A 19,532-nucleotide genomic window follows, 5' to 3' on the forward strand; every position below is an offset into this window, starting at 1 on the left:
ATATCTGTAGTATGTGTGCATGTGGACGAGTGGCAGGGTAGGAGGGGGGGAGGAAGGCAGGGTTGCCTGTAAAAAGGAACTAAATCAGGTTGGTATCAGACTTCTCATTAGCAGCACCAGATGCCAGGTGAGAGAGCTGCTTTCAAAGTCTCAATAGAAAATTATTTTTCAATCTAGAATTCTCCATCTGGCCAGACTTTGTCAAATGTTAGGCTGTAAAACAAAGCCACTTCAGCCATGCAAGGGCTCACCTCCTAGAGGTTTTTCTTTGGGCAGAACTCACCATGGACTCCAGCACACTGAGAAAGCTGTGCACCAGGAACAGGGAGACTGGACTCCAGGAAGAAGGAGATCCCACCCAGGGAAGAAAGAAGATCTCTGGATGAAACCTACGCACCCAGCTCGGAAGGCAAGGGGTTCAACCTGGAACGGGAAGAACTTTTTTGGCAAAATCATTTTAAAGCCTGATAATCAAGACTTGCCCAAGGCAGGGGAAGCCGGCGCCCTCAGACACTGTTGTTGGGATGGCCATCTGACAAACCCTTCTGCAGGCTAGGTTCTGGCAGCATCTGTCAAGAATTCCACTACCAGAAATCTATTCCTACAAAACTACTCACAGGAGAGGCAGTGTGTAGTACCGAAGGGCATGAGAGTGAAATTACCTGGGTCCAAATTCTGGCTTTGCTACTCGCCAGTTCTATGTTCTCCAGTTTCCTCATTTACAAAAGGGACTCACCTTCTCAACAGGTTGTCGTCAGGATTATATAAGAGATTCCACATGAAAAGCTTAGCACAATGGCCAGTATACAGTAAATACTCAGCTAACTCAGTAAATAGTTTATCTATCTACCTACAAAACACTTGCCATTTTGCACAAGGGTGTTTACTACCCTACTGTTCAAAATAGCAAAAAATGGATACTAGTATGATCCTATTTATGTTTTTTGAAGATTACATTTGCATTTGTACATATATGTTTATACATGTAGAAAAAAGGACTGAAAGAAGAAAACATGTCGAAGTTTTACACCTGGGGAGTAAGGGTGGACAGGGTTGTTTCTATGTAAAATTGTTACTGTGAACATGGTTGTTTTATCCTTTAGAGAAAGAAAAAAGTAAACATCAGTGTAAATCTTAAGGCAGAAAACGATAATCTTTATAAGCACACACAAACATCACATAGAAAACTTTTATTTTAATTTACTATACATATTTAAGTCAGAGAGAGTTACTACGTAGTTGCACTTCCCTCTGCAGGCTTACTTTGATCTTCAGTTACCTGTGAAAACATAAGTAGCTTTACTTTTCTAATAAACACGTTAGTTTTACCCTCCACCCATCATTTAAAATCATTCCACGGTCCTTCTCCTATAGTGACCCTTTGTCTTTCTCCTTCAATAGCAATTATTATAGAAACTTAAATAAGTTAAAGAGAAGAAAACTTACACAGCCAAGTTCCCAATATAAATTACCAAGTAAAATACAACAATTCCATTTGAAATGTAATATGAAGCATATATGTAGACTTCTCAAATCAGTCATTTTACTTTCTATCTATGAGGTGAAGTCATTAGTATAAGAAGAGTATCAGCAATGCTCCCACAAGATATTTTAAATCAATCTATTTTGTTGAAAAAATTAGTAATTCCACTTGAACATAGTATATTGCAGGTTTAGTAGAAACAGACTATTTGTATGTTCATATTTCTCTTCTATGTCACTCAGACATATCAAACAGAGCTAAACTGTATCCTTCGTCTCCTAGCCTGCCCCACTTCCCACACGATCTACTTCAGTGAAGGGCTCTGCCCCGATGTCCAAGCCTGGCATGAGGGAACCACAGCTCTCTTACTGCCTGTTTAATCACCAGCTCCATTAACCCCACCGAAGGAGCCTTCACGGCCATTTCCACAACCGTGCCTGAACGGCAGGATCCTGCCCTCTGCCACCCCTTACAGGACTGCTGGCTTAAGTCACAGCTATCTTCCGTGCTGCACCCAGGATGAGTTTCTAAGCAGGACTAGTTTACCAATAGGTCACATCCTTGTTCAAAGTCTTCAGTTACCTCCAATCTCCTCCAGGAAGGGAATGTAAGCTCCATGTCATGGAAAACAAGACCCTCATATTCCATTTCCAGCAAACATATCTGGACTCATCACCTACCCTTCACTCATCAGGACATCTATACATCCAAATTCATCTTACTCTGGCCATGCTCTCCATTCCTCCATGACTTTTAGGCAAGTAGCTTCCTCTGAGATAAACTCAATCCCAAGCAAATGATCTGCCTGGACCACTTTTATTCACCTTTTAAAACCAGCTTAAGAAATACCAATTCTTGGGGACCTTCCTTAACCAACCCCTCAGCCTGGCTTGGGTCCTTCTCTTCTTATGCCAGAGCCCCACTTGTCCCCCTGAATTGTCTGTTTGTAAGTCTAGTTATCCTGTTCAAGTAACTTTCTTGAGGCAGCAAGTCAGTTCTGTTCAGCACTATATTATGGTTCCTGGCATGTAACAAACACTCAATAAGTCAATGTAGTTGAACCAATGAACCAACCATATGCTTAACCTACTCCCTTTGGACAAGCAAAATGAAGAGTGGAAGAAGAAAACTAAACCAGAATAAATGCTGCAGAAACAGCTACTCACTGATTTCCACTAAATACTCTAGGTTACTGTCTCCCCTATTTTTCTTCATTTCTTAAATACGCATTTATTCTCTAATCTCTTAATCTAAAATAGTCATTATGACCAACCAAAGAGACAAAGTTGGATTCCATCTATTCAAAAAAACTTTCTTTTCATGAAAGAGAATTACATAACCTTTACACAAGATATTATGGCTAAGTGCCTAAAAAGTAAATTCTATCTGTAAAGTCGTTAATAAGGACTAGGTTTATACACCATCGTGCAAAATAATCGATAAATATTCCCAAGTATCAAATACTGGGTTCCAACTTTGGCATCACACATGTGCAACAAATCCGGAGTGGGTTCACACACTGAATGTAGAGGTACTAGCAAAGACAGAGAACAATATGAGGACGTGTGTAATCAAGTGGAAATTGTAGGAATGGATTATTTGCTCAGAGATTACTCTGAGAAAGCTTCATGGAGAAGGTGAGACCTGAGCATGGCACTGAAGAACGAGTAGGGTGTAAAAGATGGGAGGAAGGCGGGAAATAGGGTCTTGACAGAACTGTCATGAAGAAAGAAACAAACCGGTAAACAAGTTTGAGTTAACAATACTGTACTGTATATTTGAGAGTTGCTAAGAAAGTGGATTGTTTAAGTTCTCACCATAAAAAAAATCGTAACTCTGTGAGATGACAGATGTGTCAACTAACTAACTAAAAAGCACAAGAAAGTAAGTTTGATGTGTGCTTGAAAGCTTGACTAGAGTGGAAAATCCGGGTAACGAGGAAGGGTTCATGAGGCCAGGTTACACAGGACAGCCATCAGATAACGTAAGTAGGAGCTGAACACTCAGTTTATGAAACAGTGAGTAGGGATAGTTGTGGTCAAGAAATCCAATCATTCTATTTGTGAAATCTAAATGCTAACGACACAGAATAAACTGTAGTGACACAAGCATTCAGATTTGGTTTTCCAGGACATTTGCACATTTAATATGTCAACTGTCAAGGCAGCTTTAAAACAAATCTGGCAAATCTTTAAACGTTCATTAAGTTTACAAAAAAGTTGTGAAGACCTAAGTAACACCATTAAAACCATTGACAACGACTACTACTACACAGTAACATCCTTATTACCCTTCAAGTTCTACAGTATCATTCCCATGATGTTAACAAATAAAAACAAAGAGAATTGCCAAATAACAAGTCTTCTTTTGCCAAAGCACTAACGAGGTCAACAACCACAATACTGCGTTAGCTACTGACACAGCTCATTACTTTTTTCTTTCTTTCTCCTTCTTTTCTCTTTTATTATTTTGTTGTGGTGGTGGTGGGCTGTTGCTTAATTTCAAAGAAAATTTCTTCATAGAAGTGTACTCATGTGCTGTCAAAAATACTTACCATTTTCCGAGATCTTTCCAATAGCTTATTCCATACTGTAAAATGTGCCTTGAAAAGACAAGATTTATTATGAATTAAATAAAGCCATAAAGTTACAATAAAAGAGGCTAAGTCTTCATATAGGTTTTAAACAAAGCAAATATATAAAAAGTTAGGCAGATTAATGAGGCTAAGAGTTCGAATCGGGAAAAAAGGTATGTACTTTGCAGAACAGCTGCTGTTTTACATTTAAGACAAAAAGACTTAAGGACTGAGAATGCCATTCTTCCTCTATGTGCTTCTTAATCACTACTGCCATAGAAAGCCTTCTTTCTAAGGAGAAGCAAAAATATGCCCCACTTTCCTGCAGTTCTTTCTTTAAACAGCCAATTTCAACATTCTAGAGGTCATTCTTCAAATCATAAACAATTGCAAGGAAAGGGTCATTAAGAACCAATTGTGATATCTCATACTGAAAACAAACAACCTAGAGGATTTAGTAAATTACCTTAAAGAACAAGTAAAAACTAATGAAGGCAATAGTAAAATTATACAACCAATTTCCTTAATCCTTAACAATCTCACGTAGCAGAGGATTATCAGAACGCACGCATGAAAACTGTGCAGAGTGCACAGTAATCACATTAACGTTACCAAGTCAGCTGAAGGGTCTGGGACTATTTTACACTGGATGAGCTGCTAAAATCTATGATAAAAGGTAAAATTACTAAATACGTACACGCCACCCCTCTGGAGAAAGAGCAGCGGTATGTTTAAAGGGAAAATCACACCTGGCTCAGGCAGGACGAACAGCTGCTGGGAGACTTTAAGGTGTGAGTGGATAATATTATGGGTGATGGAGAAAGTGGTGAGTCAGAGATGACGTCAGATAACGTAGGGCTCTGTGAGACTGAGTGAAGGGTTGGCATTTGTTGATGAGAAGCCATCGGAAAGTTTGGGGCAGAGGAATTTATCCCAACAAACTAAAAACATATATTCACAATAACCAATACATCAATGTTCATAGCAGTTTTATTTCTAGTAGCTTTATTCAAAATAGCCAGAAACAACCCAAATACCCTCCACAAAGGAATGAACAAATGAAACTGGTACATCCACGCGGAGTACCAACACACCAAGGAACACCACTCAGCAGTAAGAACGAACCACGCATATATGGATACTTGCAACAACCTGGAAGAATCTCCAGAGAATTATGCTGAATGAAAAAAGCCAGTCCCAAAAGATTACAGTAGTGAGTGATCCCATTCATATGACATTCTTCAAATAACAAAATTATAGGAATGGAGAACAGATTAGCAGTTGCCAGAAGCAAGGAGGCGGAGGTGGGCAGAGGGGAGTGGGTGCGAGTGGCTGTGGCTATAAAAGGCCAACATGAGGGATCCTGCGAAGGAACTGCCCTGTGTGCTCACTGTGTCAGCATCCACGCTCTGGCTGTGATGCTGTACTACAACTTTGCAAGATGTTACCATTGGAGAAACTGGGTAAAGGTACTAGGGATCTCTCTGTATTACTTCTTATGACTACATGTAAATCTACAGTTGTTTCAAAAATCAGAAGTGTAATTTTAAAAAGAAAAGGGTTAGCATGGAATGGGAACAATACTGAAAATGATATGGAATAAATGGAACAGATCCTCAAAATTAGGGAGAAGAACATGCCAAATGTAAGGCCAAAAGGCATTCCAGAAAGTCCTCTCAGTATGGACTCTACTCCTTACCACACCCTCCTCTAGACTAAACATTAAAAATACTACTTCAATTGGATTTGACTTTCTCAACTAATATTTCTTTTCTAAATTATCTGTTTATATCCCGTATAAAATTATTTTTTAACCATAAACCTGAGTTTTCAAAAGATCAGTGCTACACAAGTGAGTGAAAATTAAAATGTGTGTCCTTCAAATTGGTATAAAAACCAAGAATCAGAATCACACCCACCGTCCAACGGAACGACGTGAAACACTAAGCTTTACTCACTCTCAAGTGCACGGGTAAAGACAGACCCTGGAATCTTCGTACAAGACTCGGCTGGGTGGCTTGAAGATTGTGAACCGCTGATACTTCATACTGGAAACAAACACTCGTTCTTGGAATAAGAGGGCCCTCACTCACATCAATGAAGTCACCAAATCTGATTCGATTTTAAAAATAAATGAAACCGCAAAATCAAATCACTACAATAATTAAAAATAAATCCATTCATTCTCTTTGCCACTATATCCCTAATCAAGAACAATCTATTTATGTGGATCAATTCAATCTCTAATAGCCCTTGACATAACCATCTCAGGTTAAGAGACTCAAATTTTGAAAATTAAAGTCAGTGAACCTTTTTCTTAATTAACATTGATATAATTTTAAAGATTTTTAGGATCACTGGACATATGCTATCAAGTGGATCAAATGTCTAGAACTGGTAACTTATAACCTTACAATAATTAATTTCAATACAGTTCAGAATTTAGCATGTGGAACAGATTGTGTCCAAATTGCAGCTTTCTAGGGTAAAAAAGTTAGGTCTGAGTCAAGAAAATATAAGGTTGAGAAAACAGATACAGGCCATGAAGTCATTTTTGCATAATACACTGTCTTACCTCTCTCATTCCCATGACAGAAAGCACATTCTGACTGACAAAGCTTATTGATGTGTAAAATAAGCAGTAACTAGTCAGTATTCATATTTCTATATAGCTATGAATTGTGTTCAATTCATAACAATGACTATTTTGCCCAATCTCAGTATTAACTCTTAAAAAAAAAATCACATTTTTAAACAATGGTTTCCAGCTCTTAAAATGTAGAAATAAAAATAACAAACAATAAAGTGAGGAACAGAAACCACAACTGTTCCTGAAGATGACATGAAGCTTCCAATTACCACCATATCACACACGGAACAAACCAACAGAAAATAGAGTAATAAAAATAACAAATTAAGGAACAAATCCCTCTTTTTCAGCCATACACTAAACCTTCCTATAAATTAGCATAGCAGCCAATTTTTAAATTTTTACTTACCTGCATAGTTTGACTATTCTCTCAGGGTTCTGAGATGCCTTCTCTTCTATGAAATCTAATTTGTACCTAAAAGGCAGCAAAGAAAAAAAAAAGTTTTCATTCTAAATATACAAAAAGGTGTTTAAAGCCACCCCCCTCCTTCTGCTCCTCTTCAGCCATAGTTTTTGAAAGTGGGGTTTACCCTTGGAGCCTCCCCTTCCTCACCTCCCATTCTTGCCTCATCTCCTTCAATCTGGTCACAGCCTCACAGCTCCACCAAAACATTCTCCCCACACACCTCCTTGTTGCCAACTCAGTGGACACTTTTTGGTCCTCATTCCCACTGCTCACCTTCCCTGCTCAGTGTTCTTTTCTACCGGCTTCTGTGGCATTCCCTCCTGCTTGTTATTTTGACTATCTGGCCACCCTTTTCTTTCTCTGCCTGTCAAGGATTCTGTCCCTAGGCTCTTTTCACTCTAAGCCTCCTCTCTGGGCTAGCTCCTTGATTTGCTCAGCTTTAATTACCACTTATGCTTTTATATCATCCACCCCTCTGCTTCTAATCCACACAGCTCTTCTGAGTCCCAGACTGTACGTCCAAGACACTCCTGGACATCCACTGGGGTGTTCCACAAGCACCTGACACACCCAAATTTTTCAAAATGAACAAAACCTTAACTTCTCCTTCCTCACCAAACTTATTATTTCTGAATTTCCTAGCTTAATAAATGACACCACCAACCAACCACCCACATGTCCAAGTGACAAACTTCAGAGATGTCCCTGACTCCTCTTTCCCCCACCGCACTCCCTCCATCCAATTCATTACCAAGTCACATCAAGCCTACTAACTACATGTCTCTCAGATCCACTCAGTTCTGTCAGCACAGCTAACAGCACAGCTGGAACTGCACAGCACTGGCTCTCATCAAGACGTTACCACTCACTATTAAGAGCCTTGCCTGTGTACCCCCGAATACTAAACAAATACTACACGTGTTTGTGGCGAGGTTGGAAAGCACTAGTTTATGCAAAAATATCCACCCCCTGCCATACCCTCTGCCAGGGCCCCCATGCATTACTGAGAGAGCCAATCCTTTCAATAATTGTTCCTCTTGATCCACCCTTAAGAGATGCTCCTGTCCCCTGGGAGCCAAAGCCACTGAAAGTTCCCCCTGCAGCAGACAGGCCTTATCACCAATCCACCTTCAACCATCCAAAACTCTGTCCCCTCAAACTTGCCTCCAAATGATCCCCTACTTCCCTTTACACATTCAGTTAAAGTCACCAAAGTCCAAAGGGAACTCTGAGTGTGCGTGGAGGGAAAGCCTAGAGTCTGTCCAGAACGGCAGCTGCAGACACTCAGACGTAGCCAGCCCTGACTGAAGCGCGCCTAAGTGTAAAATGCAGCCCAGACCCTGAAGACTTAGTAAGAAAAATGGAATTAAAAAATCACTACTTCTTTAATGTTGATCATATGTTGAAATAACGATTCAAATACATTGTTTAAATAAAAATGTACTATTAAAATTAACTCACCTTTATTTTGAATTTTTTTTTAATGTAGCTACTAGAAAATTTATACAGACAACTTCACCTTATATTTCTGTTAGACAAACATGGCTCTAGAATTTTGGCAGGGGAGGTGACCTGATATGTTCCAACAATTCAAGGAATTTTCTTATAGAATTAATGGTAATTTTGGGTTGTAAAGAACTATTTGTACTCTAGTTCAGTATATTCCTGCTGCTTTCTAAGAACACTGGATATGCTAAGTATTATAAACTAGCCTCATGAGAATTTGTGCCTCAATTTATAATTACCTAAAGAAATTCCAATCCATGACCTTTAACAATCTGCAGGTGCATACTTTGGTGTGAAACTCTAGTATCTATGTTATTTTTCTTTTTTTTTTGCAACACAGATTTTGCTTTCTAATTAATTCTAATTTCAATTAGATTAATATTAAAATTTAGTTTATGTTCTCACAATTGGTAGAAAATAAATTGGAAATTTTCTGAGTGAGAAAGGGAATTGAGAAGCCAGGTAGGATTCAAAATGTTGGCAAAGAAAATTCGTCACATGGATAATTCCCACACAGAAGACTAAGACCTGGCTGCATGAACTTTTACTGCAGCTGTTGGCTCCCTCAAAACAGCTGGTATTTTCTCTCTTACCCTTTTCATTTGAAGAGTGGAAAGATGGGAAGGAAAGGCTGCAATACAGTTTAAATAAATCTAAATTTAAATTCAAAATAATACTGTTCCCTAACAGATGCTATCACTTCACAATGGAAGGGAAAAAAGGAAACATACCACTATAGTGATATAAAGAGGACAAAGAAAAAGAGAAATAAAACAAAGTAAGAAAATTATCAGAGGTGGGGTGGGGGACATTTTCCCGTTGTGAAATAAATGATGGGATGAACAAAAGTAATTAGGCTAGTGCAGAAAAAGAGATCTTAGAAGTAAAAATTAAAAGGTGTCCTACATCCATCAAATATAAAAATTTTTAAGAGCTAAATTTTCTCCATTACATACAACTTTGGAAGGTTTAATTTTTTTTTTTTAAAGGAAGCCAACACTTACTTGTTGTGTTGAAATATTTCTAATGCCACTTTTGCTTCAACTTCCAGAGTTTCAAATGGAAGATCTTTACAAATTAAAGCATGAGCATCTTTTGTGAAGGAACGTAGGTTCTCCTTAAAAATGAAAGTATTAACCTTTTGCAACAATTTACTTAAAAACATCTCTCTATAAGTCAGATAAAATAAAATTGTATGCTTACTATTATAAATCTAACTGCAACAAAAAGTAAAAGCAAATTTGTTAGGAAAGAAGGCACTAATTTGCAACAATTAAATATCTGAACCGTAAAATGTAGGATTAGCAACTTCTCCCAACTCTACAAATTCTGAAACTTGTAATTAACTTGTAATTAAATATCAGCTTGTATTACTAATAAGTAAGGACAATCCTACAAAGAAATTTAAGTAAACATTTTATTCAAATTATACAGTCTTATAAATGTTTATTAAAATGATGATGTAACAAGAAGAAATGCTAATAAACAGTAAGATACAAAAACCTGTTAACACTATGAGTAAAACTAAGCTTTTAAAATAAATGCAGAAGGAAAAAATTATTTATGTGCTTCAGAAATGTAATGGAAATTTCACTAGGAAATGTAATGTCATCACAGGCCCTGCCCAGTATGTACATAAATCCAGTATTAGAAATTTCCATTTAGTAAAAATGTCAACTTTACACAATTAAAATGATTAATACACGGTAACAATGTTTATGAGATTTTTTACAAAAACTCTAATTGAGTTTTCACATTATAATACAGAAAAGATCAAGCACTATTACACAAATAATTTTTGTAATAAAATTATTTCTGTAACTTCCAGTAGATTGCATGAAATGACTCGTCTCCAATGTTACAGGGATAATTTACTGTGTAACAAGTCCACATTCATGGTTTAAGAGAGCTGTTACGTGAATGTAACTCTCCCCTACTTTCTCTAAGTCTCCCACCCAGCCCCATGGTGACTGTAATTAACCAGTACATTTTTTTTTAAAGTTTTATCTTTAAAAAACAGAAAAGGAGGCAGCAACTTTTATAGACAGTGAGAGTTAAATCTTGATCATTAGTTTTTATTTAACTTTCCCAATAAAGAAAGAATCTTGACAGACTTGGGGGAAAAAAGCAATTATATTGTCCAGAGATCATGAAGAAAACATTCCAGCCTCTTCCCTGACCCCTCTCCCTACCTCTCCCCATACCTCTTCCCTCTCTCCCTCCCTTTCTTCCTTCCTTCCCGTTTCCCTCCTCTCTCCTTCTTGATATTGAGCAATATGGGCAGGATTATACAAGAAATAACTTTCAAAGCCAGAATTTAAAATTGGATCTGCTTGAATCCAAAATTTTTGCTTTTAGGAAGCAAAGGGCACAATATTTCACTGAACCTAAGATGCACCTCAAAGAAAAAACACTACCAATTATAATCATAAGATGCTAAGTACTGTAAGACACATTTATTTTCAGAGATAGTAAAATGTGAAAAAAAATGTACACAGTGGAACTGATAAAATGGTAATGATGCTATACTGCCTCCCCTTTCGGATCTCCAGGCTTCCAAACTACAGGACATACAGTTTCGCTTAATTAAGAATTAGGCATTTGCCTCTTCTCCCCAATCATAACTAAGTCTCTCGGCCTAACTTCTGAAAGCCGTCAGCACCCTCCACCTACACAGCACCTGATCCAGAACCTCTTTATTAGCCAGACTCCTACTGCCACCCAAGTCTCAGCCAACAGGGAGCACCCTCGTTACAAAGGCAGACCATTTGGGAAGAATCGAGTTGTTTGCTGCCACTTGGGTTAGCAAAGGCTGATTCTTTAACTCACCCCCACCACTCTCAATGTAACCTTTGTTTATAGGAATATCTCAGTACACAACAGACTAAAAAGGTTTAGGGCAGTGGTTTTAAATTGTGCTCTAGGGATCTAAGTAGGTAAGGGTCTAGGCCTCCCATCACCACAGCAACCAGGATAGCTAAGCTCCTGTATTTTATACTCTGAGCACCACACTGTTGTGAGTACTCTCAGTCATATGTCTGTCTTAAATCGACTGAAAAAGCAGCAATACAAACAGACAGGTAAGTAGACAGACAGACAGATTGACTCATTCTTTTAAACATCTTCAACATTCAGTACTGTTCAGCAATGCTAACACAGGAATCATTCTAACAAAGAAAGGCATAGACCCCAAAATTGAGACCCCAAAGAGTACACTTACTTTCGTTGGCGTCCACTCATCAAGTCTCTTATCCAAAACTACATCATAGCAGAAGGCTCCAGCCATCACTGCAAATCCAAATAAATAAAAAGCAAAGTCAAACCTGTTTGGGTAAAAAGTTACTGATTTGCAACAAATAAATATTTAGACCATAAAACAAAGGGTTAGCAATTTCTCCCAACTCTACAAATTATAAAACTTGTTACCCTTATCTCAGCTGCCTGTCAGAGCTCTACCAACCTTCCCCTCACCCATGAAATTAACTCACCTTTGTGTTAACCCATCACCAGTATTTTTTAAACATTCACATTTTTTTCAGGAATATTATAACTACAGAGATTTTAAATAGTTACTAGACATAAAAATTCCTAAAGAATAAGATATTTAATAAGTAAATGAATGACTAAATGGACATGAAATGTTTTCTTTTTTAATATCTTCTAAATTTCTTCATTTTTTTGTCTGTTTGTTTCATTCTCCTTGGAATCATTTACTGTCAAATGAAATACTCCTGGTGTATTGTGAAATACTTCTATGTTTTTAAAGAAAAATGCAAACATGATCCTACCACACATATGTTTTAAAATCTTGGTTTTAGGAAAATTACAAAGAATGTGGACTTCTTACATCTTCCCAAAATGGTGTCCCTCTCCAGAGTCACGGTCATTCCTGGTGAAACGGTACCACCTAAACACAGCTTTCCACAGAAAGATTTTCCATAGAAAATCTATTTATATCATGCCTCCTCCTCCTCCACACATTCCACTTGGAAATAAATGCTTAACGTGGTAAGAAATATACACTGAGATAATATAATTACATGAAATTCACATTCAAAAGAAACATTCTCCCCTAATTCTACTATGTTTTGGTGGGGGGTGAGGGGAGTGGTAATTAGGTTTTTGTTTTTCCTTTTAATGGAGGTACTGGGGATTGAACCCAGGACCCTGTGCATGCTAAACACACACTCTACCACTGAGCTATACCTTCCCACTATTATGTTAATAATGTTAATAATTGGCCTTCAATAATTAAATACAATGAATTTTGCTACCTATTATAAATAAATTTATATATGATAGTAATTTATATTAGATAAAATTAGAAGTGAACTCTATACAATATCAAAAATGGGTACCAAGAGATTCAGATTATGAAAAGTATATACACACACACACATAGTAAAGTATGCATATACGTGTGTTTATATACATATATATATACATTTTGTATATGTACATTACCAGGAACTTCTGGAGCTCTGACCAAACTGACCACATATCCATCTTTGAATGCCCTCTCTATTACACAGCCCATCAACATGGCACAAGAACGCCAGTAAGCCTAGAAAAGTAAAACACACACAAACATAGTACATACTAAAATGCACTAACTTTTCTTCAATATTAAATTTTAGGTTGACTTTTGACTTAGGAACTATTTCTCAAATATCTATCCATCCTCAGCATGTAGCAATAGTTACCACCAGGCCATGACACTGCCTCTACCAAGCAAAACCCACAAAAGAACAAAGCACCAACTTCATAGTTAGCGATGTCTGTGTAAGACATCAGACACTATAATGTTTATCAACCAATAAAACGTTTTACTATCTGGCAGGAATTTTATTTTTAACTCAGAAGAAAGTTAACTTGTTAACAAAGTTGTGCTAAAGTGAAATAAACATACTAATCTGTACCTGTTTGTATCATATATAGACATGGACGGATAACCCAACTTTTAGTAATTGTTTATGACTCCTATCCTATACCTAACAGCACATAACACATCACTCAAGTTACTCATGTTTATATTAAGTGGGCTTTCCTCTCACTAGCATATTTCGATCCATGGGCACACCTAATACGTGTATCCTCGCAATGACCTTCTCAGAGTTGTAAAGAGAAACACAAGTCCTGACCCACAGCTGCCCACCTTATGCCAGTACTGACACTGCTACAACTGGGCACTTGAATTTCCTAAGCTCTTTTCCACATCCAAGGACAAGAGTGGGCTGGCTTGGTTGTATGTGGCCGAGACTATTCCAGAATGTGTTCTATACAACCACACAAATACACTCAAAATAAATACAAACCCAGGCCTTGAAGGCCAACAGCAAAATGCACTTCTTCCTCTATCTGACTTAACTGGTTTTAGTCTTTTTTTTTTTTAAAGCTTTGGGGGCGAGGGGTAATTAGGTTTGTTTGTTTGTTTGTTTGTTTGTTTTATTGGAGGTACTGGGGATTGAACCCAGGACCTCGTGCATGATAGGCACACTCTACCACTGAGCTATATCCTCCCCACTTTATTGCTTTAAATGTCTATTGAACAGTCAAAATGCCTAAGTTAAATCCAGGCTCAACCACTTCCTAAACTGGTAACCTTGGTTAAGCTTCTGAACCTCTCTTTGCCTCAGTTTATTTACCTGTAAAATGGGGATAACAGAACCTTTTTATGGAATTTTTTGAGGATTAAATAAGCTAATACCCACGAATCACCTAAAACAGTGCCTGAGACATAACACATGTTCAGTGTTAGTTATTACTACGTCCATCATTTTCTTCTTTAAGTATTTCATTTCAACACGTATTTATTAAACACCTACTGCACATAAGTCAAGGACAAAGTCCCATAGGGGACATTATCCCTGTCTTCACAGAGCCAAGAATCCATTGCATTTCACAGTTCATATTACAAGGCAAAATTAAAATACCCTATGAAGAGATACTAGCCAAGCATTGTGAGGCCCTGAAGAAAAGAGCAATTCACTCTGTCAAGAAGAAACTGAGAAGGTTCCACAGAGCAGGTGGCATTTTAATTGAACTATAAAAGATTTTAACAGGATTTTAATAGGGAGGAAAGAGTTGAAAGAAGAGCAGCAACAAAAGCCAGGAGGACAACGTGGCAGAAACCATTAGTGACCAAGTCCCCTAGTGTGGCTGGAGCAAACAGCAAGTGCAAAGATGCAGTGAAGGTGAAGCTACAGAGACCAGCTGGGGTCAGAAAAGTGTCCACGTGGGGCTGGGAAAGTTATATGAACAGTTATCAGGTAGGCAAGTTCTTCAGGGACAAGTGATATGACCCTTAGTCATACCGTTTAACAACACTCTTATAGGACTATTAAAGACTTTAGTATATTTTAAAAGCGGGTGGGGAAAGAAGAGGAGGAAAAAGAGCTACAAAGTTATTGAAATGAGCCAGAGAAGATGGTCAAAGGCTGAATTCAAGCAGTAGCAGTGGGAATGAAATGACCTCAATATACAGGGTGATGAATAAAGGTAAACTGAACAAAGATACGAATGTAAAAGACATGTCATATAGTTTTCTCAAAACAAAATACAGAGATATGAATGCCAAAATACAGAGATATGAATGCCACTGAGAATTTCTGAATTATGAAAATGCCTAATCCACCAAGTAAAACCCTGATTAACTAGTATAGGACAACCTTTGACCTTGACCATATATGTATATTTCATAATCCATAGAAAACAGATTTTAATAGAAAAGAGAAGAGAAAAACTTGGAGGGCAAGGGTAGGGGAAGTGCATGACAAGAGAACATACAGGCAGAAATACCTTATTTACTTCTCCTGGATCTTGATCTTTGAAAGTAAGAAATTTAATTTCACAGGACTTGGTCAAAGGCTTATACATGTCCCAAGGCTGTCCATCCACAAGAGCCAGAATGGACTTCCTGCAGTACCACTCGCTTAAATCTAGGAATATAAAATAGATTGAAGACCTAAATCTAACAAAATCCAAGTGAAAAGTTACATGTTTAAGTGCTACATTAAGATATAAAATAATAGAAAGGCAAGATTCTACAAGCCATCTTTTTTTTTTGGAGAAAAAAAATATCTGTAGCCAATAAGAAAATAATTCCCAACACACCCAATGTATTGTTAATTATTAATAAAATTACCCAAATGAACCATTTACAAAAATCATTAAAGCTAAGTCTAATCTGAAATTAATTAATTAATTAAGTCTAATCTAATTATTAAGCAATAAGACAATTTTCCAAGAGCTACACATAAATATTCAGAAAGCAGCATCATGGATATATTTGGAAACAGGCACACACAACTTAGAAGGAAAATATATAAGCATACATCAATACAAAATTCATTTTAAATAGGTTTGGGGTCTTGCTCCCAAATCATCTCTCACTTCCCTACATGGACTCTTCAAGTTAATACTACAGTTTTTAATTACAAGCCAATCAACTCTGGCCTGTTACATGACTCCAGAATGCAACTCCAACACTGATTAGATGTTTTTTGAGTACACAGCTACTCACACAAGCGGTCAAACTAGAGTCTAAATAACTCCCATAAGGCAAGGATCATGCCTACCTTTGCTCACTCCCCAGTATATCCAGAGCCCAGCACCAGGCCTGAAATATAACAGGTACTCAATCGAAGTTTACTGAAAGACTGACGGCAGGAATGACAAGCAAGTCTGAGGGCAGGGGCCTTGCTGAGGGGGTTCAGGGGCTTCGTCTCTGCACGTGATGTGTGTAAAACCCCTTAAGGGCCTGAGCTTTGTCTTAGCCTCCTCTGTAATCCTAATGCCCATCCTACAGCAGAGGTTCAAGAAATGCTTGCCAAACGAGTAAGCAGTTATCATAAATACTAATTCAAGTGCCAAAGTGAAGGAACATGGAAAATATACACTCCGTAGACCAGAATAAGTTTTCAACTCAAGTTAATTACTTAAATGGAATCCTCACTGAGTTTTCCAAAAGTTTAAACAATGCAGCTAATCACACATGAGCGAGCACATAGGTGTACGTATCTGTTTTTTGTTCTTTCAGAATTTAAACATTACCAGTTCTATCAAAGCTACTACAAAAGCATTTTTTCCCAAAAATAATAGAGAGGCCCTGTTCCCTTCATTTTCACGCCAAATCACACACAAGGCAGTGTTATCTCCCTTAAGAAATGAGCACAACAAATATTTTTACCCCCCATTCACCCCATGCCTATTTTCACTCACAGATCTATTACATTTACATGTACATGTTAAAAAAACCACACACACAACAAAGAGGTAAGTGGTAAGTTTATAAAAGACAAGTTAGGCTGTAAAGAGCAGAAAAGGAAAAGAAGACAAAAAAAGCTAGTCATCTGAGGACAGGGCAGTCCCTCTATCCTCAAATCCTTTAAAGAGACCTTCATGAGTCATTTTACTTAAAAGTGTGCTGTCTACAAGGGGCAACCACACTGGTAACAATGCATTCAGGTCTGCCTTCTTCTGCCGGGAGCAATTACAGCAGTCTAAACTCAACCAGATTCAAGCAAGCGCCAGGACAAACTCGGCATTACACCACCAACTTTGCAAGACCCACAGCACCCTCAACAGCTAAGCCGACAGTAGTAAGATGCTAGATAAAGGAAAATTTCCGGGAAGTTCAGGGAGCAATTACAGCATCTTGTCTCCTCTGCACCAGTTCCTTCCCCTAGTTTAATCGGCAGAACGCATCCTGATTCGTTACTTACGCATCGCACAGCTATACGGAGTTGAAATGTTTTTATTCATCACAAAGACAGTGCCCGGGTCAGTTTTCCCAACGTGTTTAACTTCAATCTTCTCAGTTCGGGGAGTTAATGACAGCTGTCTGTTTTTCTCTTTATTAAAGAGGTCATTCTGCATTTCTATCAGTTCTGTCGGTGACAGCTGAGAAGCTGGTGATGTTGCTATAAGTCCTGTGTAGAAGTTACAATAAATATGAAAGCTGACCAAATCAGTGACATCCTGCCTCACCCCGCTCCACTCCTACATCAGGGAAAGAATATAGGAGGCAAGGGAATTTTAAACGCCGTTCGCCAAAATAAGCTCAGAGGTAAACTTAAACTCTTAATATTAATAATTAAAACGCTAACAGAGGGAACCCAAAGCCTGCCCAGATCCGCGCCTTTATCCGAGCTGTACTCTTTACCGTTAGATCTCCATTTCCCACCAGTTTCCTCAGTCGTCTTCCCATCTGAGCTTTACAATAAGGGGCAAACAGTAACCAGAAAGTGAAGTCAAAACCAGCCCAGTCATTGGGAAAGTGAGCAAAGCTGTAGTTTTGAAAAAGTCTTGGGGACAAGAAAGCTCCAATAACTAGAGGTCCCACGCCAAAATCATCCATATTTAGAGCAAGAAACGCTGAGTTTATTTTCCAAACCCCAAATCAGAGCATTAGGCAAGGCATGCACGGGTGTTCCAATGGGAAAAGAAGGACACGTCTGCACCGGGGCGTGGACTCCCTCGTAGAGGCGCCCTAAGCTCCTCTCGCGGCCGCCCCCCTGCCTTCCCTGTCCCACTTGCGCCCCGAGACTGTACCCCAAGGGGGGAGGGGCGACCGCCACAACCGGGGCTTAAAGACCCTCCTCCGCCATCAGCCCCGCGGGACCCCGCCAGGATTCGCCTCGGGCCCATTCTGGGCAGATACCATCCTCTAAGCCTCGCGCCCCGTCCCCACGGCGGCTGAAACTCACTCCGGCCAGCCCCGCCGGGGGCGGCCCGCCAGAGCCGTAGCCCCCAGACTCCCAAGGCCATGTCCTCTCCCGCAGCCGCAGGAACCGCGGCGCACAGGTCCTTTTCCGGCTTCTTCCCCGGAAACTCCGAACACGCACCCCGGGTTCCGCACGACAGTTTCGTTCCGGGCCCGGCTCTCTGACTGCGCCCGCCACCAGGGGGCGCGTTCGTACCCCGCCGAGAGTCAGTCGTGGGAGGTCCGGTGTCTGAAGCCGGGAGGGTGACCCAGAGGTGCCGGGCCCCTGGTAGGGCGGCCGGTCCGCCACCCCGAGGGCTCTGCGGGGAGACAAGCGTCCCCAAAGAGCCCGTCACGCACCATCATTCTCCGCCGTCCGCGGGTTCGAGCCCGGCCGGCTGGGCGAAGCCCTTGCTTCTCGCGAAGAATATTTCTGGAGAGAAAAATTAAGGAAAACCGGCTTCGGGTTACTCTTACCTTCGTGGTCAGCCCAGCCAGCCCCGCCGATGACATCTTCTAGGTCGTGGCTTAATTCGATTTTGCAAGGGTGAGTTCTCCGGTTGGTCTGCGCCCGGCTTCTCCATTTTTTAGCCATAGTGATGCGGACCTACCTCAAAATGCGTCATGACATTGGAGGAAACTTTGTAATCCGTGGAGGGCTTTCCAAATTATCTAGGTTAGTTTGTATACGATAGAGATAGAGAGCATGTTAGAAGACATCCCGGGGCGGAATTTTTGTCTCTTTTCATTGATGGATCCCAAGTGCCCAGAACACAGCGTGGCACACAGTAGGCGCTCAGTGTATATATTCGTTATTCAACTGAGTGCTCTTGCAAAAAGTTCCAGCGCAGTGTCTGATTCCTTTGTCCTACTAGGATGTTGTTGCTATTGAAGTGAGCCCTCCATAGGTGACGAATGGAAATGCTGTTACTCAAAGTTGCTTATGGCTCTGGCTTTGCTTAAATCAGTAAGTTGACAAATTCCGCCCACGGCCTTTTCCTCCGCTCAGCTCCTTTACTCGCAATGGAAATACACCGCCACCAGGTGGAGGTAATGGCTAAGGAACTAACGCCGCCCTAAGACTGCCTCTTGTGGGGGAATTGGGGGGAAGGTGGTCGTAGGGTACCAACATACAGTTGTAGGATAAATAAGAACTGGGGATGTAACGTAAACATAATCACTGTAATTAACAATGCCGTATGGTATATT

At 39.5% G+C, this 19,532-nt stretch overlaps 1 protein-coding gene and 1 non-coding gene across 3 annotated transcripts; both read right to left on the minus strand.

Moving 5' to 3' along the window:
• Nucleotides 1–1,175: 1,175 nt before the first annotated feature.
• MRPL39 (mitochondrial ribosomal protein L39) lies at nt 1,176–19,180 on the minus strand. 2 transcript variants are annotated; one of them, XM_010977395.3, is made up of 10 exons: nt 18,801–19,180; nt 17,344–17,550; nt 15,419–15,558; nt 13,085–13,184; nt 11,841–11,908; nt 9,625–9,737; nt 7,058–7,123; nt 6,017–6,170; nt 4,038–4,085; nt 1,176–1,279 (listed from the first exon to the last, which is right to left on the minus strand). In XM_010977395.3, exons 1-10 carry the CDS (start codon nt 18,916–18,918, stop codon nt 1,232–1,234), a joined length of 1,062 nt encoding a protein of 353 aa, XP_010975697.3. In that variant the 5' UTR covers nt 18,919–19,180; the 3' UTR covers nt 1,176–1,231. The 2 variants fall into 2 exon arrangements, with proteins under 2 accessions (XP_010975697.3, XP_010975696.3); XM_010977394.3 differs by lacking the exon at nt 18,801–19,180 and adding an exon at nt 18,328–18,477.
• Nucleotides 14,070–14,140, minus strand: TRNAD-AUC (transfer RNA aspartic acid (anticodon AUC)). Its single transcript has one exon. It is a non-coding gene; the product is annotated as a tRNA-Asp (tRNA).
• Nucleotides 19,181–19,532: the final 352 nt, after the last annotated feature.

Source organism: Camelus dromedarius, chromosome 2 (genome assembly GCF_036321535.1).
Source record: "Camelus dromedarius isolate mCamDro1 chromosome 2, mCamDro1.pat, whole genome shotgun sequence".
In the NCBI taxonomy this organism is placed as follows: Eukaryota; Metazoa; Chordata; class Mammalia; order Artiodactyla; family Camelidae; genus Camelus; species Camelus dromedarius.